A 26,730-nucleotide genomic window follows, 5' to 3' on the forward strand; every position below is an offset into this window, starting at 1 on the left:
GATAGCCCATTGATCAGGGCATAGGACCCTAACAAATCTGGCCAATCATAGCACTGGAATGCTGCCCAGAGCGGGTCTTGCCAAGATGAGCGGTTGGATTCATAATAATGCTAGCTCTCGATTGTTTTTAGTTCCGTTAGCTAATTCTTTTTCTTAGCCGTGGATGTGATTTCAAGCTCCCGTGTATGTTTTGAGTGTAAGCAATTATTAGGTGGTGTAAACAGATTTTGACTAAACTTGGATTGTGTAGTGGCACTCCAAGTGACAGTGACGTTTACTGTTAATGCCTATTTAGGTTATTTTGTACCTATTTTCCATCAAAATTGCTGTAGATATTCAGTTTTATTAAACATGGGAAAACCAGCCCAAAATAGACATTAGACTTCTTTCCATTGCCTAGACGAGTATACCTTTCTTTTGTTGTTTTTTTTCCCTTAGTGTTGTTCAACATTACAGATGAGTCTGATGAGTCGAGCGCACTGATGTCACATGAGGAGCTCCTTCTTGGAGTCCTGCAGGACTTGGGGAATGAAGAGTTCATCGGCTTCCAGTGGCTCCTCAAGCAGGCCGAAATCATTGAAGGCTTCCCAGCTATTCCGAAGAGCCGACTGGAAAAGGCCAACAGGCATGACACGGTGGATCAAATGGTGCAGACCTACAGCCTTCCTGGAGCTCTGCAGGTCACAGTGGAAGTTCTGAGGAAGATCCGCAGGAATGATTTAGTGGAGCGTTTTTCCAAAAGTGGCTCTGAACCCAACGGTAAGTCCTAGACAGTTTTTTAATCTAGTTTAACCTTATCCGTCTGCTAATATTCAATCTTTTACATCTTTAATTTACATAATAGGCCTTTAGCTGGTACTATGCCAACAACTGAATAATCTTACCATCATTAGGAGCAAAAAAGCCTCTTTAATCATTCGCTCTCTCCCTCTCTCTCTCTCTCTCTCTCTCTCTCTCTCTCTCTCTCATATATGTATATATATATATATATATATGGAAATATATATATATATATATATATATATATATTTATATATATATATATATATATATATATGTATATGTCTGGCTTGCTCAGACAATGCCAATGATGTTGGAGAGACTTCAGAGAACACAAGACCTTCTTCAATTCAACAATTACAGGGAGCTCCTCACCCTCCTATGCCTGGTGCTCAGGATGAAGGTGAAGCTATTGCTGTTTACAGTTTACATTCATTCATACCTCTTAAGAAACATCAACACATTGTATTGTGTCTGTGACCAGAGAGCCATTTTTGCAAGTCTCTGGTTGGGAGCCATACACATAAGCCCTTTTCCCACTGGAGAAAAGTAAACGTACATCTGGCTTTTGCCTTCAGTGGGAAAGGTTACATTAGCATGGATTCACAGGACAGATGAGTCTGCAGTAGTCATTGGTATTTATCGGCTCCAGCTCCCATCGGCATTGTTGGAAACATGACACCAGGGTAGACCGGCACATTTGAGCTCTTTTTATGGCGTAGTGCTAGTGATCGGTGTTGTAGTGAATATATAATAAATGTTATCCTAATACCCTCCACTTCGTCAAAATCCTCTGCCAGAATACACAGGGGTTGTGAAGCTGTCCCCTTCCCTCTGAAGTTTATCTCCATCTCCCTGGTCTTGGTCACGTTCAGAGTGAGATTGTTTCTTCCAACCCACACAACATAATAATCCACGAGCGAACGAGATGGGGTGAACGGTTTTTACCATGTCCTGAATGTAGACTGGACCCGATCTGTTCGTAGCACGGTACGCAAGTACCAATGTTTTGAAGCGGATGCGGGTGACCACCGGTAACCAGTGAAGTTTGTGGAGGAGTGGAGTAGTGTGGGTGAATTTCGGGAGGTTAAAGACCACTCGAGCTGCTGCATTCTGGATGAGCTGCAGAGGTCGGATGGCACTAGCAAGTAGACCTGCCAGGAGGGAGTTACAGTAGTCAAGGCGCGAGATGATCAGCGCCTGTACGAGAACCTGTGCCGCTTTCTGGGTGAGAAGGGGGCGTATTCTCCTGATGTTGTACAGGCAGGGGATGTGTCCACCCTCATTGCTTGCAGCTTCTGTAGTAGTGGCTGGATGGTGTTGAACACACTAAAGAAATTCCACTTCCAGATGTGGCTGGTAGGCAAAGGGTCCTGTGATTATTTCATCTGCGGTCTAAGGTGGGCCAAGACCAAAGTTGTTGATGGAGTAATCTTCTTGGCATATGGTACCAGGCAGGACGTCTTCTAATCTACAGCATCTGTAGTTTCTCCTTTAGGTTCAGGTTGATGAGGTGTTGCAGGATAGAAGACAGCTGCTTGGCATAGGTCCTCAGCCTGCAGCCTTGCCTTGGTGGGGTCTCTCCAGCTGTCTCCTAACCTGACCAGTAGTGCTCGTCAGGCGGAGGAGGGTGCGTGTCTTCTTAGTGGAGGAAAGGCACTTGAAAGGTGAGGGATTTGGGTCTACGGAGCTCACCAGGGGGTTTGCGGTGGGAAGGGCGAAAGCATTATGGGCAGCTGAGGGCTATTAACTAAACCTTTTGAAGAAACAGTTTAGCTTATTTGCTCTCTTTGACTGCCCACTGAATGTCTGTCCCTCACTTTTAACCCAGTGATTTCCTTCATTCCATTCCATCCCTTGTGTTGTTCTGCTGGAGTTTGACCTCCAGCTTTCTCCTGTAGTAGTCTTGCACTCCCTCAGCTTCTCCCTCAAGTCATACCGTATATTCTTCAGTTCATCCACATCCCCACACCTGAAAGCTTTCTTCTTATTCTTTTCAAGAAGCCATTTCAAGTCACTGCTGATCCAAGGCAGATCCTCATTTCATTAGTCTCCTGAGACCACCTCCACACAGTCCTTCTGGATACAGGCTGCCGTTGGACAATAGGAACATACTTTGGTGTCAGCAGGAACAGGTTGCAATCAGATCAGACTACAAAGCCTTAATTGGTGATGCACCATCATATCTTAAGGAGTTTATAGTACCATATTACCCCATTAGAGAGCTGCGCTCACTGAATGTGGGGCTACTTGTTGTTCCTAGAGTCTTAAAAAGTAGGATGAGAGCCAGAGCCTTCAGTTAACAAGGTCCTCTTCTGTGGAACCAGCTTCCACTTTCAGTCCGGGGGGCAGACAGTCACCTCATTTAAGAGTAGACTTAAGACTTTCCTCTTTGATAGCGCTTATAGTTAGGGCTGGTTCCGACCTTTGATTCTGGAAGCTTTTTCAGAGGGAGAGTCAGACAACTCCCCTTACGATTCCAGAGGGCAACTCACCTTTGATTCCGTCATATTCCGTCATATTCATTGAATGTGCTGTAACTCTGTTACGTTGTTCATTCTGGACACATGGCATATATTGCTTCTGTCTATCTGGGGAGAGTGATCCACCTCTGTTGAATCGATCGGCCTAGGGCATAAAGTGGCACGTTATTCTTAGTATTTTCATTCAGGACGTTTCGTGCTTTTTCTCGTGGGGCAATTAACATACTGATAAAAATGTTGGCAATGTTTTGTCCAGAGTGATATGAATATAGTCCACAGTAATAGCTTTGTTCCTTACAGATTTGCTGGTGCCAAAACCAAATCCTCCACGATCCATCTTGTCATACCAATGCATGCTCCAGTCAAACCTCCAGGACAAGTTTATGTGTATACCAGAGGGGTCGTCAAAGCAGAAGGATAAAAAACATCTTGATGATATCTACACAGAGCTCTACATCATAGATATGAATGATGTTGATGACAACACGCAGCATGAGGTCAGACACATTGAGATGACATCAAGAAAACAAAAAGAAACTGAGAGATCAATTCAGCACAATGACATTTTCAAACACCCTTCTGGAGAAAACACACCCGTAAGAACAGTCTTGACAAATGGGATTGCAGGAATCGGCAAAACATTCCTTATTTACAAGTTCATCCTGAACTGGGCTGAAGGAAGAGCCAATCAAGATGTGCATCTCATATTCCCCTTCAACTTCCGCCAGCTGAATTTACTGAAGGGTAAAAGGTTTCGTTTGGTAGAGCTCATTCACAAATGTATCAGGGAAAGCCGAGATATCAAAGAGGAGGCTTTTAATTACATCTTCACCAAACTACAGGCTTCAGGAAACACCAACTATGACAAGAGTAAATTTAAACTTCTGTTTGTGCTTGATGGGTTGGACGAAAGCCGCCTTCAACTCAACTTCAGTTACAAGGAAGAATGCTCTATTAACGAGCCACTGTTGGTGAGCGATCTGCTGGCATACCTCATCCAGGGTAAACTGCTCCCCTCTGCTCGCCTTTGGATCACCACACGACCGGCAGCGGCCAATCAGATCCCTCTCGACTTTGTTGACATCATGACAGAGGTGAGAGGGTTCACTGACCCACAGAAGGAGGAGTACTTCAGGAAGAGATTTAGAGATGTGCAGATGGTCAACAGAGTCATGTCCCATATCAAGACATCAAGAAGTCTCTACATCATGTGTCACATTCCAGTTTTCTGCTGGATCACTGCTACAGTTCTGAAGCAAATGTTAGGCGAAGACGACAAAAAACAAATCCCTCAAACTCTGACTGAGATGTATGCAAAATTCCTTGTGTTTCAGATCAAGCAGACAGCACTTAAGTATGACACAACGGAAAACATCAAGATCATTGAGTCACTTGCAAAGCTGGCTTTTCACCAGTTGAAAAGAGGCAATCTGATCTTCTATGAGACAGACTTGAACAACAGTGGCATTCATCTTAGTCAAGCATCGGTGTACTCGGGGGTGTTCACACAAATCTTCAAGGAAGACGATGGGCTGAATGAAGACAAGATGTTTTGCTTTGTGCATCTGAGCATTCATGAGTTTTTGGCAGCTGTTCATGTGGTCCTGTCACTTTATAATCACAGAAAGGATGTGATGGCTAAACCTCAAACACTTCTCCAACATCTGCAGAAGCTTTTCAGAAAAACATCCACAACTGAGGTCTGTATGAAAACTGTGGACAAGGCCTTGCAGAGTCCAAATGGACACCTCGACTTGTTCCTCCGCTTCCTCCTGGGCCTTTCGTTGAAGTCAAATCAGGATCTCTTACAAGGCCTGCTGAAACAAACGGGAATAAGCACAGACACCGACCGGCTAGTGAAGTACATCAAAAAGAAGATCAGGGAGAATCCCTCTCCAGAGAGATGCATCAATCTCTTCCACTGTCTGAGTGAACTGAAGGACAGTGCCCTCGTGGATGAGGTCCAATATTACCTGAGACAAGGAAGCCTCTCAACAGCCAATCTCTCTCCTGCTCAGTGGTCCGCCCTGGTCTATGTGATGCTGTCCTCTGATAAAGATCTGGATGTGTTTGACCTAAACGAATACTCCAAATCAGAGGATGTTCTTATGAGAATGCTGCCATTGGTCAAAGCCTCAACCACTGCACGGTAAGTATTTGTTTTCACTTATTTAAACACTTGAAATTGTTTGTATCACTTAATGCAGTATCATTATTTTGATGGATCTAGAAATAGGAATACATTTTCTAAACAACTATTCACATTGTATTAGACACATATTTTATTTCAAGGATCCAAGGATCATTAATTGTCATGATGCAACACAGGGTTGCACAACGCAATGCAGCTGTAGTCCATTTGCAACACAATAATGGGACGAGTTAAACAGAAAATGGCTTGTGAAAGCGCCCCCTAGCACTGCAACCGCACAAAATAACTATCACAAGTGTTTTATATTACAAAAAAAAACGTGTTAGTGAGTAACAGTATCTTTTACTATATTATTTAAGATCATAAAACATGAATAACTATATTATCTCACTTCCATTCTTAATCAGAGTGAACCAATGTGAGCTCTCACACCTCTCGTGTGATGCCCTGGCTTCAGTTCTCAGCTCGCAGTGCTCAAGCCTGAGAGAGCTGGACCTGAGTAACAACAACCTACAAGATATCGGAGTGATAAGGCTCTCTACTGGATTGAGAAATCCCCACTGTACACTGGAAAATCTAAGGTCAGTCAAAAATGCCCAAGTCAGAAATGTTCATATCCTACACACAGCGGCTTCAAGGGATTTAAACTTTCCATTCAGTTATGTACATTATTTTCACATTCAATTATTTTTGCCCAGTAACATGCGTACACTGATTATAATCAAGTTTACATAACAGAAAGTATAACTTTGATGTTTGCAGTTTAGTCTGTGGGGAGAACTTGAATTTGCAATATTCCATAATATAATAATAATCTTTGATGTGAAATTGTATAATTTAAACATATTCTATAATATATATGAACAATGGATATCAATGCAAAAGAAGCCAGTTGCAATTAAGACTTAAAAACAAGAGTTAGCAACTTAAATTCAGAGTCAAATTAATGAAAGACTACCACATGCAGGTTGTCAAGCTGTAAGATCAGAGTGTCCGGCTGCGCTTCTTTGGCCTCATCACTGAGCTCCAACTGCTCCCATCTGACAGAGGAGGACCGGAGCTTCACTCCCCCAGCAAAACCCGAAGTGAAGGCATTTAAGAAAAGAATGTTGTCACTTAAAACGTACAGTACAGTTGGCTTACTCACATTTTTCTTTATTTGCTTTACAAAAAAAAGATCACAATGTAAATTGATTAGAATATAATTAGCAGTCCTGGGAAAACTGACAATACAGACTTTAATTATATTGTTATGTTGTTGTTTTAAATTCATTTAAATCCATGGGATGTACTTACTTTTTGTAGGGAGAATGTATGCTATAATCTTCCTATTTTAATTTCCTAACAACACAACTATTGCATGATTCATTATAATTTACATATTACATATTGCTGTACAGTAAGTTAAATACCTTACAATAACGTTTGCCTATATGTGACTTTTTTATTGCTATTTTTTCTTAGACGAAAAGACTTTGAGCCAATAGAGGTCTGCTGTCACAGTGTGGGACAATATAGCAGTCTGAGAGAGCTGGACCTGAGCAACAACAACCTGCAGGATGAAGGACTAAAGATGCTCTCTGCTGGACTGGAGAGCCCCCACTGCAGACTGGAAAATCTCAGGTGTGTTCACTGTTCTGTCACTTCAAACAAACTATTTGCTTTGTAAAGATATAGTGGAGTAGTGGCATCATGTGGAAAGTCACTCTGCCCCTGCGTGCTTCTCTGTGCATTTTCTAAGTAGCCGGTCCGGCAGCTCATGCTTTTAGTGCCTGTTGGTGCATATGAGATCATGTATGTGATGTACAGATTGTAAAGCTCTCCGAGGCAAATTTTAAATTTGTGATTTTGGGCTATACAAAATAAACTGAATCGAATGTAGGGAGGCGCGTGGAGGCAATCCTCAACCATGTGCTCTGATTTGGGAATTTAGCAACTTAAATGAGAATTTCGTCTGTATTTTTTGTTTCTTTCAATGATGCCCATCTTGGTGTTTAATTGCTAGAATGTCTCAACCCACCAAAAATGTTGTTCTCAAAAAAAAAATTGTCATCACTAAATGTTCTTCAGTCTCAGTTGGTGTGAACTGTCGAAGAGAAGCTCTAGATATCTGGCCTCAGTTCTCAGCTCTCAGTACTCCAGTCTGAGAAAACTTGACCTGAGTAACAACGACCTGGAGAATTCAGCCATGAACGAGCTTTCTTTTGGACTGGAAAGTCCAAATTGTAGACTGGAAACACTGAGGTCAGTAATCCTGAACCTGAGCTTTTACATTGAGGTAATCAAACCTTAATGCTAGTGTGCCAGCATGAAAGTGGTCCTTGGAGGACTAAGCATGTTCTCTCAGCAGGTTGTCAGGCTGCCTGGTCACAGAGGAAGGCTGTGTTTATTTGGCCTCAGCTCTGTTGTTAAACCCCTCCTATCTGAGAGAGCTGGACCTGAGCTACAATCATCCAGGAGACTTGGGGGTGGAGCTGCTGTCTGCTGGACTCAATAATCCTCAATGGAGACTGGAAACTCTCAGGTACTCAACAGTTCTCTAGCCGATTGCCTCTGTCTGGTAACATTATCAGCTGCTCAGTGGCCATTGTGGTGGTTCTTGATCAATAAACTATACATTTTTAGTAGAAGCTGTAATCATGTTCGTTTGGTGTTGACTATCCTTGCTTTGCTCCTCCTGTTTTCGTTGAGTGACCTCCTGTCTGCATGCCAGGCGGCATCGAAGTAACGCTAATGCAGGAGCGCCTTAAACTTGCATTCTCCCTCTTGGTCATTGAGGGGCAACTCCTCCAGTTGCAAAAATAAGTCAGATTGTATAGAAGTCTATGAGAAAATGACCCTATTTATCCAAGATATGCCGATCTCTAGGCTTCAAAACTGCACTCCACAAATCAATTTGAAAAGCACTGTATTCAAACTGTATTTGAAGCATACTGAAGCCTTATAGCAATTCTATACAATCTGTTGAAACTGCACCTGGAGAAGTTTAGTCTCAGAGTTGGTGTATATTAGTCTATGAATTAATTATCTTGTGTTGTAATCTGCGGATACATATTATAACAAATTTTGAGAGCAAATTTGTGATTAGAGAAGTGCTGGTTTACATTGCTTTTGACCGCGAAAGAACATTATACATTGTAAGTTCGACGGGCAAACTTGGAGCCCTCTGGCAGCCGGACTAATCTGTAGGCCGTATTAATCGCTAAAGCACTTCCCTGTACTTGCTCAAGCAATTCACAAACTTTCTCTTTGTGACTCGCGGTTTTGAAGCCTTGAGTTCGTCATTTTGGCCGTCGCCATCTTGTTTTTTGCAACCAGTGAATGGTAGTGACCATCTTCAGACTGCGGAGGAGTGGCATAGAGGCGCCGTACACAAAGCAGAGAACCTGCCAATCACAAGGTATCCCTGCCCAAAAGCATACCCTGTTTTATGGTCTAATTTACTCTAAATGGGACCACAATTTGGTGCTGTATTGAAAAAGACTTGGAACAAGCTGTTGCAACCATTAATCAAGTGAGGAGTGGAGTCATTTTCTTGAAGACTTCTTTACAATTTTGCAGGAGGATTCCAGTAGAGAGAATGAAAGTTGAAATAGTCCTACCTGTATAGCACTTTTCTAGCCTTCCGCCCACACAAACTACTAGTTGTCCACTACTTGTCATCATTCACCGATTTCCATTCTAACATTCACACATTTGGGGTTTAGTGTCTTGTCCAAGGACACATCAACATGGGCTAGCGCAGCCGGGGATTGAACCGCCGAGCACCATACGGAGCAACAAGTTGCAGATTGATGGATAATAAATTTCACTGATCCTCTAATTGAAGGCCAACCCTGCTCACTACTGAGCCACAGTCGCCCACTTTAAGACACTTACGTATCGGCTTCACTTTTCAGAACCGGAGGTTGACGCCAGGTTACAATGCAAAACATTTGGTCCTGGAACACAGGCTTTGCCTTCTAAGTGTTATAGGCTTACTGAGGTAAAGCAAGACAAGCTGGCATGACTTCACTGAGATTAAGACTGGTGTGTAGATCTGTGTCAGGCCAATCGTACGTTTACTCTTAGATTAGTCCAGTTTAAGTCAGACAGGTTCACAAAAGCCTTAAAAGTTAACATGAGCACGGAAAGAGTATTTAGAGAGCACAGTAACCTGTTAGAAATACACAGTGAGGACTCTTTTTCCAAAGAAAGTGTCCTGATCCTAACGAGTAAGCAGAGGTACTGATCAATGCTACTTTAAGATGACACAGCAGCTCAGCTCTACGTCACGTCTGCCCTGTACTGGCATTGTATTCCACTGGAAGTCTTTTAACCCTATACATTTATATTACATACAGGATGTTCGGGTGTCAAATTGTAGGAGTGTGGAAATTGGAAATTGGAGGTCCTGTGTACCTTCACTCTGTCCTCCTGTCTGGGCCTGCTAGTGTGTGTGTGAGAGATAGTTTAGTTTTATGCCCCTGCCGTTCCCGCACAAGGTTACAACATTGTTGATAAATTTGTTTACCGAGACCTGTCTGCTCTCACATTCCCGCTCATTTTACCCTTTGTCTTGCGGGAACCAATCTTTATTTACTCATAATCCATCCCAGCTGCGAATTGGGTTCGGGACAGAATACATATAGCTTTGCCCGTGTGGTTCCTTATCACAACTGATCAAGATGGCTAAAAGATTCTCTGCTCTATGCGGGAACCTCAGGGTTCTATGCTCTGACCTCAGGGTTCTATGCTCTGATCTCAGGGTTCTATGCTCTGACCTCAGGGTTCTAGATCTGACCTCAGGGTTCTATGCTCTGACCTCAGGGTTCTAGATCTGACCTCAGGGTTCTATGCTCTGACCTCAGCTAGTTCCAAAATGAAGACGAGCCTCAGGACCAGCCCGTCAGCAGCCAGCAAGTAAAGCAATAATTGTGAAATTGAATGATCTTCTTGAATAAAGAACTGGGCTGCCTGTGATGCCACTTCCTCATATGCTTGTAACTTAAGTCTACACAAGGAAGCCTGATGGAGGAGCCCCTCAGAAAAATAAAGGAATGAGAGTTGTCCTGGACATGACTCAGGGACTTAGTGGACACAACATGTATGACCAGGAGCATCACTCATAGCTTGATTATACAGCTGCTGGTCATAAAATTAGAATATTATCAAAAAGTTGATTTATTTCACTAATTCCATTAAAAACTGAAAAAAAAATGAAACTTGTCTATTATATTCATTCATTACACACATACTGATATATTTCAAATGTTTATTTATTTTAATTTTGATGATTATAACTGACAACTGAGGAAAATCCCAAATTCAGTATCTCAGAAAAATAGAATATTACTTAAGACCAATACAAAGTTTTTTTTAGAAATCTTGGCCAACTGAAAAGTCTGAACAAGAGTCTGGAGGAAGAGAGGAGAGACACACAATCCACGTTGCTGTAAAGTTTCCACAGTCAGTGATGGTTTGGGGTGCCATGTCATTTTCCTCAGGAACATCATATATTTAAGCGGAAATCTGTTTTTCTCCAGCACCCATAAATGCAGCGGGTCCACCAGACTCACGAACACTGGCTGATTAACAAAAAGGGTTCAACAGTTACGTTATTCACGTAATTCGTACATTTTCTCTTTCCATCCATTCTCCAGAGGGCAGCACAGTGTAATAACACACATGCAAAAAGGCATCTTCTCTGATCAGCAAAAAGTAGCTATTTTTTTGGTTTGGTTTGACTAAAAAAAGCAGACTTCAAAATGTTCCCAAATGACCTGTTGCCTCTCTCGATGACGACCATCTCCATACAGTGCATGGAGTTAACACATTGACAATCATGTGTAAAGATGTCTGTGTATGCAAACGGTCAGCTAGAACCACATGTCGGTCCACTGTCTGCAAGCAGCGGTTTCTGTCAAACACACCTGAACTGATCGTGATATCCCCTCATTTTCTCCTTCAGGGTTGATCTTTGTGGAGAGTTTAGGATCGTGCCTGGGCCTGGGAAATGTAAGTACTTTTCCACCTTTACTCATTCTATCACTCTCCCCTTAAAGGTAAGCAAAAATCAATGTCTGCTGTTACTGACCGTACTTCTTAACACAAACACAGCACTAACCCTTTTTTCCTCGGGAGACCATGTGGGTCTTTTTTTTCACATAATTAGATCTGTTTTATGTTGATCATAGAACACTTTTATGGCCCTTGGCTTTGTACACCAGGCAAGAAGTTTTTCACCTATTTTTCCAAGGTAGTAAATAAGAAGTGGAATGTTCAGGAAATGAACTAGTCTGTCAAGAACAGCGGACATTCTTAATGTTCGTTTGCTTTTCTGAATAACTGGTTGGTTCACATTTTAGTCAAGTTCTTCCGATACCGATTCCCGAAATGGAAAAGTCTCCGATACAGCCTAAAATACTAGATTGGGTCATCATGACGTCAACCATCGGTTTGTGGACTGCCGTTTTGAGGCCTTTTAGCCGGTGCCATCTTGGCATCTTCTCTACTGGACAGAGAATGCAAGCTTTAAGACACTTCCACATTGACTTCACTCTCCAGAACCGAAGGTTCCCGACTGGTTATCACATTATGATATAATGTATCGGCTCCTTTACGTTCCACAGGAACAACAACAACACCCGTCACTTGCTACCCGATCCGCACATCCTGCCAGATCGGTACTGCACATGTGCAACTAGTACTACACACCAGTGGTTATAAACACTCTTGTGAACGCTATTTTTTCCCCTGTAAATGCTACATTGTGAACCACAAATATTTAAATCTACTTGCACCGTGTTTGATTTCCATGCAATAATCATGTCGGTTGTGCCAGCCTGAAAGAGCCTTTCACCCGTCCAAGACCCTTTATCGCAGATATGTTCTTAACCATGTATGTTCTCGAACTCCAGCAGGGACTCAAGTACGGACACATAAGTCCTCCGACCCTGCCTCCCTAGAAATCAGATGTTCAGTATTATGGAAATAGTGATCCTGAGGAAGTCCTCTGCAACTGAAATAACTATTGTCTGTGAATAAAAGTTCCCTTTAGTGACCAACTGTGACCCTCTTCCTCCTGGCAGATGGCTGTGAACTCACACTGGACCCAGACACAGCACACAGGAATTTACTCCTGTCTCAAGGTGACAAGCGGGTCTCAAACGTCCAAAACGTGCAGTGCTACCCTGATCGCCCAGAGAGGTTTGAACACAGGTGCCAGGTCCTGTGCACAAATGGTCTGACCGGGCGCTGCTACTGGGAGGTGGAGTGCCAGGGATCTGTTTTCGTAGGAGTGGCGTACAGAGGGATCGGCAGGAAAGGACAACGCGATGACTCATTGCTCGGTTGGAACGACCAGTCATGGTGCGTGCAGAGCTACAAGAAAACCGCTTGGCACAACGGGAAGGGCAGAGTCCCGCCTACAACATCGTACCTCAGCCCCCAGAGAATAGCAGTGTACCTGGACTGGCCCGCTGGCACGCTGTCCTTCTATGACGGACTGATCCACCTCCACACCTACACATGCACATTCACCCAACCGCTCTATCCTGTGTTGAGGGTTATGGGTACTAATTCATATGCAGTCCTGCATCCATAGCATTCTACGATGGGGGCCCCTGGGATATGTATTGACATAATTCACCACTGTGCAGACGAAATGTAGAGAAACGAGCTATAAACCTGGGAGAGCGACTTAATGGAATTAATGAAATAAATATGAATATATGACGTGGTTGACATATGCTTGTAACATACCTGTTTTTAAACTAGTGCTTACTGCCAAAATATTTCAGAGTTTTCAGGAACATCACAGTCGAGACCACTCATGGCCAGAGTTGGTAACCTCGAGACACTCAGTGCACGGAAAAGAATGTCTTCGCTTGGTTGCGTCTTGCTTTAAATGCTTTAAAAACTCTGAGGTGTTATTGGCCCCTGCATGCACAGATGCAGTCTTTCATCATTCAACATCCGGGCTGTAGTGAAAAAAACAAATGTATTTCTTGATTCACGGCCTAATTTTGGAACGTCACACCAGCAAGATTTCAGAAAACTTGTAATGCAATCAACTTGGGAAATGTTATTCTTATTTTTTTTACCCTATTCAGTGACTTATTTTTTACAATCCACATATTGAAACGCTGATTTCTCAAAATGTTTTTTTTCTCTGATCCAGAATTTATTTTTGTACGGTTGTTTGTCGTATTTTCTGATTAATGCTGTGATACAAAGAGATATTCAACATGTGTATCATGCTAAATTACTATCTTCTGTGAAACAACTTCTAAGAATTCATTTGAATCCATTTGCCGATAAATCATTTGCACATCTCTTATGCATGGCATCTTGTTAGGTTTGTTTTGTGAATCACTGTGTTGTTATTATTATGTGTGGAGAAGTTACATATTTGAATAAACACATCAAAGAGTGTTACAAACAACGTGTAACATGTTTCCATGCTGTTCTCCATGATGCAACAAGTGAACTCATCCTTTAGATATCACGATTCTACTTATGATTATAATTTAAGGGGATATTAGAAGAAGTCAGGACTGTTGTAGTCTTTGGCTGAATGAAATTTATACAATCCCGCCATCTAGCGGCCAAACACAAACGGTGCAGCTTCGCGACATCTTTGGTGACGTAACTTCTGAAAAACTCTGTCCTGAACTTTGATTTATGAGTCTAGACTGAGGGTTATGTGAAGAAGTCTCAGTGTGATTCTTCACTGGTGACTGCTCAGTGTTGCAAAGTAAGAACTACAAATATGTCCTCCCCCTGAGCACCGCCAACAGAGAAGGCCTCGCCATTGTTAAGATGGTTATTATAGGTTTAATGACAGATATGCTATTTGGGATATTGTAATTATTATTGATATAGATGTGTCTTATGTGAACGAAAGAAAGAAAGAAAAAAAAACAGTTCTGCATGTTTTTGTACCTGGCCTAACAACTCTGTGGGAACATGGGCTTACACACTCACAGGACGGGTGCAGTGTGTTGTTCACGCTCACTACATAAAACACATCCGGACACTTCAGCTCATCAAGACTTTTCTTGTTTTCTGTGGTTGGTTCACTGCAGATGTGAGCACAGCAGAGATAGTAGCAGTAGTATTAATTTCATAAGGAAAAGTGTATATACTATTGATAATTAGTTTATTATCTATGATTTTTATGGCCATTATGATACACAGATATATTGGGAGCCATATATAATACATAATTATATATATATATATATATATATATATATATATATATATACATATATATATATATATATATATATATATATATATATATATATATATATATATATATACATATATATATATATATATATATGTATATATATATATATATATATATATATATATATATATATATATATATATGTATATATATATATATATATAATCGTGTATAATAGTGCCATACTGTGTCTGGGTCAGGTCGAACAGCCTCCCTTATAATCACTTCATCTGCAGCCTAAAAGGTATGAGCAAAACATTTCTATACACAAGATATATAAGGATTGTATACATATTTTATATACTGTATATAAATATATTATATTCATATATATATATATACATATATGTATATATATATATATATATATATATATATATATATATATATATATATATATATATATATATATACATTGTATAATGATAAATAACAATAATGAAATAAATACAAATAATAATTTTATTATACATAGATTATTGTTATTATATTTCATTGTCCATTCTGAGGATGCCGAGGCGTTCCCAGGCCAGCGGGGAGATATAATCCCTCCAGCATGTCCTGGGTCTTCCCCGGCATCTCCTACCAGTTGGGCGTGCCTGAAAAACCTCTAATGCTAATAATAATAATGATAATACAAAAGCAAATACAAATAATGACTTTACCTCACTTCATCTAAGCGATTTTTTTATATTGACAGGTAATGCTCAGTGCGCCTGCATGCACAGATGCAGCCTTTCATCATTCAACATCCCGGCTGTGGTGAAAAAAACGAATGTATTTCTTGATTCACGGCCTGGAACGTCACACCAGCAAGATTTCAGAAAACTTGTAATGCAATCAACTGGGGAAATGTTATACTTATTTTTTTACCCTATTCAGTGACTTATTTAACGTGCAGCTTCGCGACATCTTTGGTGACGTAACTTCTGAAAAACTCAAATAATGACTTTACCTCACTTCATCTAAGCGATTTGTTTATATTGACAGGTAATGCTCAGTGCGCCCTGTGGCTGTGTACTGATATTAACCACCAGATGGGGCTTGGGAGCCAGTTTACCTCTATGGGGCTTCAACTGGGCAGGATCCTTCCCATTAAAGGGAACACTGCTGGACTCCACTACTGTCACCACTAGCAACTACAGTACTTTCATCGCTGTCACCACTTGTGACCACCACACAACACAGTGACTTCAGCTGCAATACATCCGAGCCTGCTGCCATGTTATAAACAATAATGATAAGAAACTTGATTTACATAGCGCCCATACAAAGTGTTTCACAATACAAACAGAACCCACTAAAAAAAGGAAAAGAGAGTGAAAGGAACTAAAAGGCCATCAAATTGCGTGATTGCGAACCCTGATCTCACGCAGATTATTCCACCGTCTATGAGCTCTGAGAGGAAAAAGGCTCCATCACCTTTGTGTGAGAATCTGGAGCTTAGAAAAACAAGGTAGCAGCGACGGACATAAGAGGACGAGAAGAGTTCTGATAAATAGATCGTGGCGACGATACCACGATAAAGGAACCCCAATGAAGTGTCAACGCTGTGAAATGACGCCTCTTTAAAATGCATGAACACAAGTTGGTCAACGGAATACAATACAATAACTTTGTACAAAATAAAACAAATAAAAAAGATGATGTATATTTGACTCCAGAGGAAAAAGTATGGGGAAGATGTAATGACTTGATGCAGTGGATGAGGCACCTGCTCAACACTGGTGTAGTGTCGTTTTCTGGCAGCAGAGGGTGCAGGGGTGCAGGATGTGAAACGACTGACACACATGGCTTCAAGTGGATCAAAGTCACCAAACTCTTGCCCCAGTCTGTTTATGACGTGAGAATCCTTTTCTACAGCTTTGTCTGAAGCCCCAGATGCAGAAGCGTTGTCTGTCAACACTGACTGTACAATGTGCATTGAACTTTGACTTCAGACTAGGTCAGAGTTCATAGATACCAAACACATATTGTCATTTTAAAAACTACACTAATGCAAGCCTGTTTGATTCAAAAAGAACAGCAACACATTTTTTTTGACTGAGCTCCATGGGGACTTGATCTGTTTGACTCTCAATGGATCATAATTTACATTATTTTATCAAGCTTGAAACTAGAGATTGAGACATAAACTCATGTTTACAATGTTTCCTGAGGGAATAGATCAAGAGAAGTAGAGCCATTTTCTCATAGACTTCTATAAAACCAGAGGAGTCGCCCCCTGATGGTCAGGAGAGAGAATGCACGTTTAGGGAACTTCCGCATCAGCTCTATTTTTGAGCTGCTGCCTGGCTGAATGCAAAAACAAGATACTTAACAAGAGACTCAAAGACAGAGAAGCACACCATGGAAATGGTCAAGTACTGCACCTCATCTATTTAAGAACATGAGTAAATGTAGTTACCTACAACACACACACACACACACACACACACACACACAATCATTCTCACTCAATTGCACATGTGTGACCTCTAATGGTGTAATCAATATTAATGATCAGTCTGATGATCAAAACATCATCTGCACCACACACACACACACACACGCTTACTGTGTAATATAGAAAGAGAGGTGCTATAAATATTGACACGTGTAATGTATTGATGGGTATAATTCAAAATGAGTCTCTATATTGAACACAAACACAAACTTTCCGTGAGATCAGGAGGGTTTGTACATTAGAATCCAAAACTCTCTTATTTCACACTGCAGTGTTATTGTGGTTTTTTCCGCAGCTGGTTCGATGAAAACAACCCATAAAATAAAATAATGACTTTTTGGGCAGAGTAGCTTCATGCACTTTGTCTGAAATATAAACCTATTGTGCATCAAAGGAATAAACCTCAACATTTCGCGACAAACAAATAACCAATGCTGTTACATGACACCTTCACAGTTCTAATTAAAGCCTTTTTCGACCTGGATTTGTCGGGGCCGCTCTGAATCCTATAAACAGTGTAATCATGTTCACATCATCCCGGTCGTCCCTACAGGTAAAAATATGAAGCGACGTGGAGGATCACAGACATGAGAGACAGAGCTACAGTACAGGAACGAGAAGTATCGGTAGAAGCAAACGTGAAACGTGACATATACATGGGACAAGAGAACACAGAGAGAGAGAGAGAGAGAGAGAGAGAAAGAGAGAGAGAGAGAGAGAGAAAGAGAGAGAGAGATTGTCATCAGTGGCAGAGAGGCGCCTCATTTTTCCTCTCGACCTCACAATGACCCGACAATGGATGGAGATAAGGGAAGAGGACTGATAGGTAGGGAGAGGTAGACACTGTTCACACACACACACACACACACACACACGCACACACACACACACACACACACACACACACACACACACACACACACACACACACACACACACACACACACACACACAGGTAGTTATTGTTTGTCATTTTTCTCTCCCAATTTTCAACTCTAAGACACTCATTGGCTCGAGAATGTTGAAGAAAGAGAGAGAGAGAGAGAGAGAGAGAGAGAGAGAAAGAGAGATTGTCATCAGTGGCAGACATTGCTTTGGGGGCGGGTCAGTCGTTTCACAAGTCACCATGACAACAGTGGCGACGTCATGTGTTGTGCCTCGGGGAGACGGTACATGCAGCGGTGGTGTTTGTGTTGTGTGGAGTTGATACTGCGCATGTCTGAACTTTCATGACATGCAAATCAGCTTCTCTTTCGTTCCTCCTCCTCCTTTCCTTGTGTTGTCATTTTTACCCTTTCAACCTCATTGTACTCTTGTCTCTCTTTTTTCTTTCTGGTTTCCTCATTGGTTGCATTTTTTTTGCATTTCCATCCATCCAAAGATAAACTTTACGGTTTCCTCTGAAGATCAGCATGCACTAAATGAGTGATAATGTTTGATTTCAATTCTAACCAGATGTATTTTTGGTTGAGAGTGTATTATTTCTTACAAAGGGTATGATTATTTACAAAAGGTTTTGGGCATTTTGTAAAAATAAAAAATAAGTTTAATGAAATCTTATGTAAAGAGGTAAAAATGAATTAGGGATTACGTTTTGTACTTCCGTATGATTGGCACTTCGCTGTCATGATGTCAAATGTTTTTGTGTAAAAAATAAATGTTATTTCACTTCTTTTCTATGAAAAGGGGATCACTATAATAATTAGGACACTGATGTAAAAAGTTTAAGAAAAAAAGAAGCACAACCTAGTTGCCAGAATAAATTATTGGGAATTTGTACATTACCAGCAAATCACGTGTACGATATTTCTGAACCAAAAATAAGTTTCATATCAACATACCTGTATACAAGTTAAAGTTTTATAACTGCTTGTGGTGCTTTTGCTGTTTCAAAACTACATTTGAAACGACGGCGACAGCAGAAACAACCGACCAGTACGGTGAGTTCAATTTTCGCAATGTCAGAATTAATTAATTAATAATAATTAATTAATTAATTCGGCAAAATCTTTCCATAATCCATTTGGCGCGTCTTAATTATATTAAGAAAGAGGTCGTTCTATGATCATCAACACACACAGGGTGGGTATGGTTCGTTCCACATGTGAAAACATGGGGAATGAAATCATTTGTCACGTAATTTGCGTACTTCTCTAAATATTGTAACCCAAATGACGAGCATTTTCTAAACCTAAGTAATTTGGTTGCCTAAATCTGTTAACTGTGAAAAAGGAAGTTTATTTTGAAAAGACAGAAGCATGTAACGGGTGGAAATTGACAAGTGGCTTTTGTAGAAAAACACCAAAGTGAAAAGGTATCATATTGTATGAGGATACGTTGACAGTTGAATAGTTAATCCCAGTAATTTAACTTTATCCTCTTCCTATAGGTTCACCAGCCAAGTGAAGCGTTTATGATGAAAACCCACAATGATTGGTTTTGTTTTTGAGATGTTTAGTGCAATTTATTTAGTTTTATCCAATCAAAGACCAAGTTTAACTCTGAAGATACAACTGTATCTCTCCACTCGTATTTGCTGCATAATTACAGCGTAGAATCATCGGAGTTGTGTTCTACCTTCTCACATCCTGCTTTCCCCTCTGTTCCATAATGTGCCCCATGTCTTTCACCCTCCTCACTTTTCCTCCTCTTCTTCTTTTTTTCAGTGCTAAATATGGACTCTAAGTAGCTGTAAAGGAACTGGATGTATTCTAACACTGCATATTGTGCAGTTTAGTAAATTCCCAGCGGTCTTCCTCTCTGCTATAATATCTTTTGCACTTGTGTGAATCTCTCCCTCCATGTTTCTCCTTTCGAGGCAGAGCGACCAGAAGGTGCTCATTTGGTATATCTGCACACAAACACACACTCACTCACACACACACCTTAATGCATGGCGGCATGCTGTGCCGCGTGCCCCCAGGGTGTGTGTTTGTGTCTGTGTATGTGTGTGATGGAGAATGGGAAGAGAGTCGTTGCCCTGCTGTTGAACCCACTACATTTCTGTCCTCCTCTTCCGTCTCTCTCTCTCATGCCTGATGTATGCCGCTCAGCGATCGCAGTCCTGAAACCTTTTCTCCACGTCTTCATTTCCAAAAACAAAACATCCAAACAAACTAACGGAATTTATGGAGTAACGGTAAAGATAAGCCCCGTGTGTGTGTGTGTGTGTGTGTGTGTGTGTGTGTGTGTGTGTGTGTGTGTGTGTGCTCGGCCCTCCCTTTCTCTACTTCTCTTGATACCAATGTGAAGCTGTCCTCATACATTTGAAAATGTAAATGTTTCCATCTGTGTTGTGGACTATCATAAAACACACAAACCAGCACACGTACAGCTGGAGCGTCTGCTCTTGAGAGACGGTGATACGCTTGTAGTTTTGCCCCCGCCCTCGTTGACACTGCCAATAAAGTTTGTTCAAAGCAGTGACACCGTTACACCGTGTTTGTATGCGTTAGCATGCTAACATTTGCCAGTTAGCGCTTAGCAGCTCGGGATTGATAGGAATATCCTTAGCGTTGAACTTATTTGGTTATTGGACAAATGGAAGTGGTGACCTCATGGTTGGGTTCAGGGAGAAGTTAAGAGATGACCATAGTCAGACACACAAGGTTGAATCAAAGGTCATGGTCAGGTTTAGGAAAAGGTCGTGGTTTGGGGGGAAGTAAAACAGTTGTTGAGTTATGTACTCTACACAAGTTGAGTACGTTAGCTAAATAATGTTACATTTGTTTTTGACTTTTTTTGCGCCAACGTATTTAGTTTTATACAAAGACCAAGTTTAACTATGAAGATACAATGTTCTCCAATTCTCCACTAGTCTTTGCTGCATAATACATTGTCAAATCATCAGTGTGCTTTATGCAAAACAGACGGCAAGCCATTTGTAAACATGGAATAAAGGAGTAGTCCAATACAGCTACACTGTGGCAGGTATTACTTAATAATTATGCGCACGCTGTTTAGATATTACATTTTTCCTCTGGCTTCATCCACTGATTTACAACCCTCTCCTCCTCTCTCCCTTCTTGTGTCTTTCACCCTCCTCACTTTTTCTCCCTCTTCTTTTCTTTGTGCTACATGAACCGAAGTTGCTGTGAAGGGACTGAATGTATTCTGACAATGCGTATTGTGAAACCCCATTGATTTGTTTGTTGTTATTTAGTTGAGTATGCACCGAAATCATAAAGACAAAAAACATGTGCATCAATGGTATACATTTGTATGTCTGGGAATGTCTGTCCCTCATTGAGTTTGAATGGAAGAAGCTCTCACGCTCAAAACAATAACACTGAAAACTTTGACCAATGTGCCAAGAAAATTGTCCAATGCGATGCCAGTTATGAGGGAAATCCCGCATCGAGTAAATCCTATTACACGTAGGAGCAATATGGTAAAAAGCCAACGGGTTTTTACAGCCCGGTGTAATTTGTTGCGACTCTCTTTGACTGAGCAAGCTGCCTGGCAGAGAACAGCCATTGTGTGAAACCAATTCAAGTTGAATTGTGGTGGCGGTGTCGATCAGCTATACGACAATATGAACTTTGGGTCTCCGTGCTCTGACCTGGATTTGAACCCAGACTGAACCTTCATTGACCCCAAACAGGACACAATGCAAGTCAGTTAGTCAGCATATATTTTGCTTTGTCCTGAACCTCCATGAACCTTGAACAACCCTGTCTCCTAAAGGTGAAGCGATATACTGCTCATTTGTTTTGCCAAATACATTCTGGAGGAACCAAAGCGGCTGCTAGATTACGTTGAAGGTATTTTTCTTCTAGTCCAGATTGATTTATGAGGTTTGGTATAAAAAAAAGGTTTCAACATTTTGAGCCATTCAAAAATAATGCAGCGGATAGAAAACGTGAATGTTCATTATTGACGGGAGAGAAGCCTTGGGAAAAAAAATAGAGAGCGAATAATATAATTCCTTTCTTGCCCTCCCTTATAAGAAGATCACGTGTGAAACGCCCAACATGAAGTGAACTGAAACACATGTTGCTTTTTCCACCGAAACACATGTGATAATCATGAAAACACATTATAACCACACAAAAGAAATACATATTTGAACTAAAAATATTAGTTTCAAGGTGTTTTTTCCACATATGATTGACAAACTGAGTTTTCTTTACTACAAGATTTACATGGGAAATAATCACATGATACGATTTGAGACGATAACAATATTTTCTCCAGGTTTTAATGTATTTACATAAATTGTATGTGATTTTAGAAAAAACAACAACATACAAATAATGATGAATATACTTTTAGGTCTAATAATTTATCTAATAATTGCTGACAAAGTAAACACTATAATTCAGACTAAAAAACCTTGGTTATGTTTTGGTAAAGAATGTACATTTGTAAATGCTTTTTCCTCTTCATCCTGAATAGTTGACAGTTGTCTGAGCATCACCACCTCCAGCGATACCCTTTCAAAGACTGGATGAAACTAAAACAAACAAATCTTTGTTTTCTGTAATGTTTTACTGATATGAACAGTTGGAAGCACAGAATTTTGTGGAATTAGGGTAATAATATTAAATAAAAATAAATGTATTGGGCCCTCTGTATTTCCGCTGATGGTCATGGTGGCAACAGTAAGGTTGGGCCTTTTCTGTTTGCACTGATTCCACATCTCTCATTTGAATGTGACTTATTTCCTTAAACAACCCTTTTATCTAGGAGCATTATGTCCAATGAGCATTAGCAAACAATGACCATAAATTAATATAAATGACGATTTAACCAGTTCTGTACAAGAGAGGACGAGGTGACCTTTGACCCTGCGTTGCGGCGACCTGCGTTCGACCCAGGACCGACCCCGCGCCGACCCCGCGGGGCAGGAAGTCATGACGGTGTCTGCGTAGGACGAGGGCGGATTTTCTTTGTAAGAAGCGCTTTTGAAGAGTTCATCAAAAAACGGCAGAACTGAGATCAACGACGACAAAAACCGTCTGGAGCTCCTCGCTGAGCCTGCAGTGCCCCGCCTAAGATGGCTGCCGGCGTTTATCGCTTTCGCCGCCTCTAAGATGTCTGCTGTGTATGAAAGGGGTCGGTGTGAAAGGTGATATCGCACACATCCTGTTGGCATGTTTCTTCTGTCTGTTTTAATGTGCACCATGTAGAACAGGCCTCCTTCATGTCACAGTCGGAAAAGCACAGGTGGAAATAATAAAATGAATACTTTTTTTAGCTGCTTCAGTTTCAGTCCTGGTTGTTGGTTCTCATGGCTTACTGAGGCCCTTAAAGGAACAGTGTGTAGCATTTCGGATGATCGGCAGAAATTATTTTTTAATATGATATTAACACCTATGTTTTCACAAATGTATAATCATCTGAAAAATGTAATTATTGTGTTTCCGTTAGCTTAGAATGAGCCCCGTCACGTCTACGTGGGGAGCGGATCCTCTTTTCTTTGCCTTTGTTTCCTACAGTACTCAGAGCACGAGCAAATTTTATATTCGTACAAAGTTGTTGCTTGTATCACCCGACTTTTCCGCGCTCTTAGTTCTAAGCAGCACTTTAGAATTTTTTGGTTCACTCTCACGGCAGCAGCAGGCAACTGTTTTGGGGGGAAAAAGCTATCGTTTCCATAAAACTACACATGAGGTCACGTATAGTTTTCATCTTCATAGAGCCGTCTCCATCTCAGCTGTGACGACACAGCATAGCTCCCGACCAAACCAAAAGGTAGGCAAATGGGTGGATCTCAGCTTAATTATGCATAACTTTAAATCTTAATCGGATTTAAACAAATGGGTTACATTTTACATAGAGGGAAATTACTTATGTACCACAAACAACTAATTGTACCAGGCTGTAAACATGTTAATTTCTGCTATAAAGTTGAGCATTTTGTAATGGAGGTTTATGGGGATGGACTAAAAATTGTCACTTTTTGCATCTTTATTTTCTTATTTGCTTTATTTTCTTATTTGTTGCTGCCTGGTGGTAATTTTTGGGCTCTAATCTAATCTAATCTAATCTAATCCAATCTAATCTAATCTAATCTAATCTAATCTAACCTAATCTAATCTTTTCTATAAAGTGGACCAGGAACCAAGACAAACAGGTTGATGTCGTGCGGTTTCATTGCGTTTGATAAAGATCGGAAGCCGGCGTGGAACCGGAGCAGCGGCTGAAGCGCTGCGGCGGCTCCTGACCGCTCTCTGAACCCGAGTGCTGCGTGTGTGAGAGACGACCCCAGGCTGAACCTCGGCTGGGGTCGAAGGTCAGGGTTGAAGGCCGGGTCGCTGTGCCTAAGCAGAGGTGTTGAGTTGAAGGCCGGGTCGCCGTCCTGCGCTTCCTGTTGGACCAACTGAGTCACTGCACGGTGCTTCAATAGGGTGTGAACACTGTGGCAGCCGGTGTGTGTTGCTGAATTGCCTTTTGAGTTTCTTTAATGTATTCTTAAAAAATAAGACTAATTTGGTGATTCAAAATCATCACATGAAACCAGCAACATCTGGTGAAAAATGTTTTAGTGCAGGTGTGGAGACAATAAACTGAGAGATGAGAGAGAAAAAATGCGTATACGTAAGAATTATAAATATATTGTGATACATGTGTCTTATTATTATTATTATTATGTGTGTACATGCTATTACACAGAAATATACACTGTATATATACCACTGAATTACAGGTAATGTTAGTTCTGTTAAACACAAAGCCAGGGCAGTGATGTTATGTTAACGTCACTGGGTCACTTTATTTCTTTCAGCTAACACCACTCTGGTCATACCTTCTCCTGTAAGGCGCTTTGGGCCAATCACAGCTGAACCAAAATCAGTCAAATAAATACAAGTAAACGAAAATCACAAGAAGACAAAATAAAAAAACAGAATACAATAGAATAAAAGTAATTCAATCTGATAATATATAGCTTCTCTACATATAACAATATTGGTGGTAAAGTGTGATTATTTTAATGCATGGCAATAATTACAAAAGGAATTAATGACTCTGATGAGTCAATAATGATTATTATTATTATTTATATTGTTGTTATTGTTATTTTCTTCTTTAAAACACAACTGTCCCCCAGTGCATCATGTTTTATTCATCAATTCCTGCCAGCTACCCTCCCTTCATGAGGAAGGTTTCCACACCAGTCATGTGACTCATAGTGGAGAAGAGTCTGAGGGGAGATTCACAGAATCATTCTGGATTCTCCAATCTGGGCCTTTTAAAGCAGAGAGGGTTCAATGAGTTACTACAGTCTACTTACTCTGTTCTCTATATTTCTTCACACTATAAATCACTGGGAAGCACCAACACGATACTTACCCAGCATCCATGGGTAGTAACCCCAGATATATATATATATATATATATAAATATAAATATATATATATATATATATATATATATATATATATATAAATATATATGTATATAATAATGTATATATATATATATATATATTTATATATATATATATATATATATATATAAATATATATATGTATATAATGTATGTATGTATATAATAATGTATATAAAAAAATAATAATGTATATATATATATATATATATATATATATATATATATATATATATATATATATACAGTAACGATAACAAAAGAAGAACATTGTTTGGGTCAATTTACCCAAGTATTATGTTGGTGGTATGTTGACTGGATCAATATGCATGTTTTTGGGAGCACAAATCCATTCAGTTCTGGGAACTATATATATATATATATATATATATATATATATATATATATATATATATATATATATATATATATATATATATATATATAGGTTTGCTCCCTCTGTGTGTGTTGTCATGGATAGAATTACGAGGATAAATATTTTGATTTCACTACTTTCAGACCAACACAAATGAAAGGTGGCCAGTGTGAGAGCTAAAACAGCCTTTATGACTTTATGAAAGGAAATTGACAGAAAATATAGTTCACTAAATAATAGATTTTTTTATTATTTGTTTAATTAGTGTTTTATCAGTGTTATCACTTTCCATGAAGATTTCTGGAATCCTATAGTTGTAGCTCCCTGACTATGATTTTTTTATACAGATCGAGGTCTCTGGATATGTTAGTATATTCATTTAAGATTGAAGTTAACAGATATAATTAATAAAGTCTCCAATAATAACTGCATAAGTAATTGTTATTTCCTTAAATTGAGCAGTTTTCTTCTTTCATCTTAATTTAAATGAACAGTCCCAGCACGTTGTCTCTTTTAACTCGCTCCAAATTAAATGGCTCATTCCAGCAATCTTCCATGGAAATCATTAGAACTATTAGGAAATATATTGAAACACCCTTAAAATAAAATGCTTTATTGATATGTCAGTTTTTACGATGTGTTATTGTCCACAGCGTTGTGAGAGCAGCTGATGTTAGCTGAGAGAAGAGCGCCCCCACTAGGACAGAAAAGAGCCACCAGAGTAATGATTTCATCTGGATTGAAGTGGTGAATGGAATGAGAACCTGAAACCAGTGTCGTGCATTTTGTTATTAATAATAATAAAATACAAAAAAATTATATATCTATATAAATTGTAATTCTTCAAAATATAATTACAGTGAGGACACTTTTTAATTAAAGCGTGGAAGAAAAACACATCCACACACCACCATGACAACAGG

The 26,730-nt window shown here is 40.1% G+C and overlaps 1 protein-coding gene across 1 annotated transcript; it reads left to right on the forward strand.

Annotated features, from left to right (window-relative positions):
* Positions 1-482: 482 nt before the first annotated feature.
* On the forward strand, positions 483-13,736 carry LOC306750102 (NACHT, LRR and PYD domains-containing protein 12-like; the record flags this gene model as incomplete). Its single annotated transcript, XM_079233496.1, has 9 exons — positions 483-759; positions 3,564-5,412; positions 5,823-5,996; positions 6,383-6,538; positions 6,880-7,038; positions 7,486-7,659; positions 7,766-7,939; positions 11,366-11,412; positions 12,486-13,736. 9 exons carry the CDS (start codon positions 483-485, stop codon positions 12,998-13,000), a joined length of 3,525 nt encoding a protein of 1,174 aa, XP_079089622.1. The 3' UTR covers positions 13,001-13,736.
* Between the last annotated feature and the right edge of the window lie 12,994 nt (positions 13,737-26,730).

Source organism: Taurulus bubalis (genome assembly GCF_910589615.1).
Source record: "Taurulus bubalis genome assembly, chromosome: 17".
Taxonomy (NCBI): Eukaryota; Metazoa; Chordata; class Actinopteri; order Perciformes; family Cottidae; genus Taurulus; species Taurulus bubalis.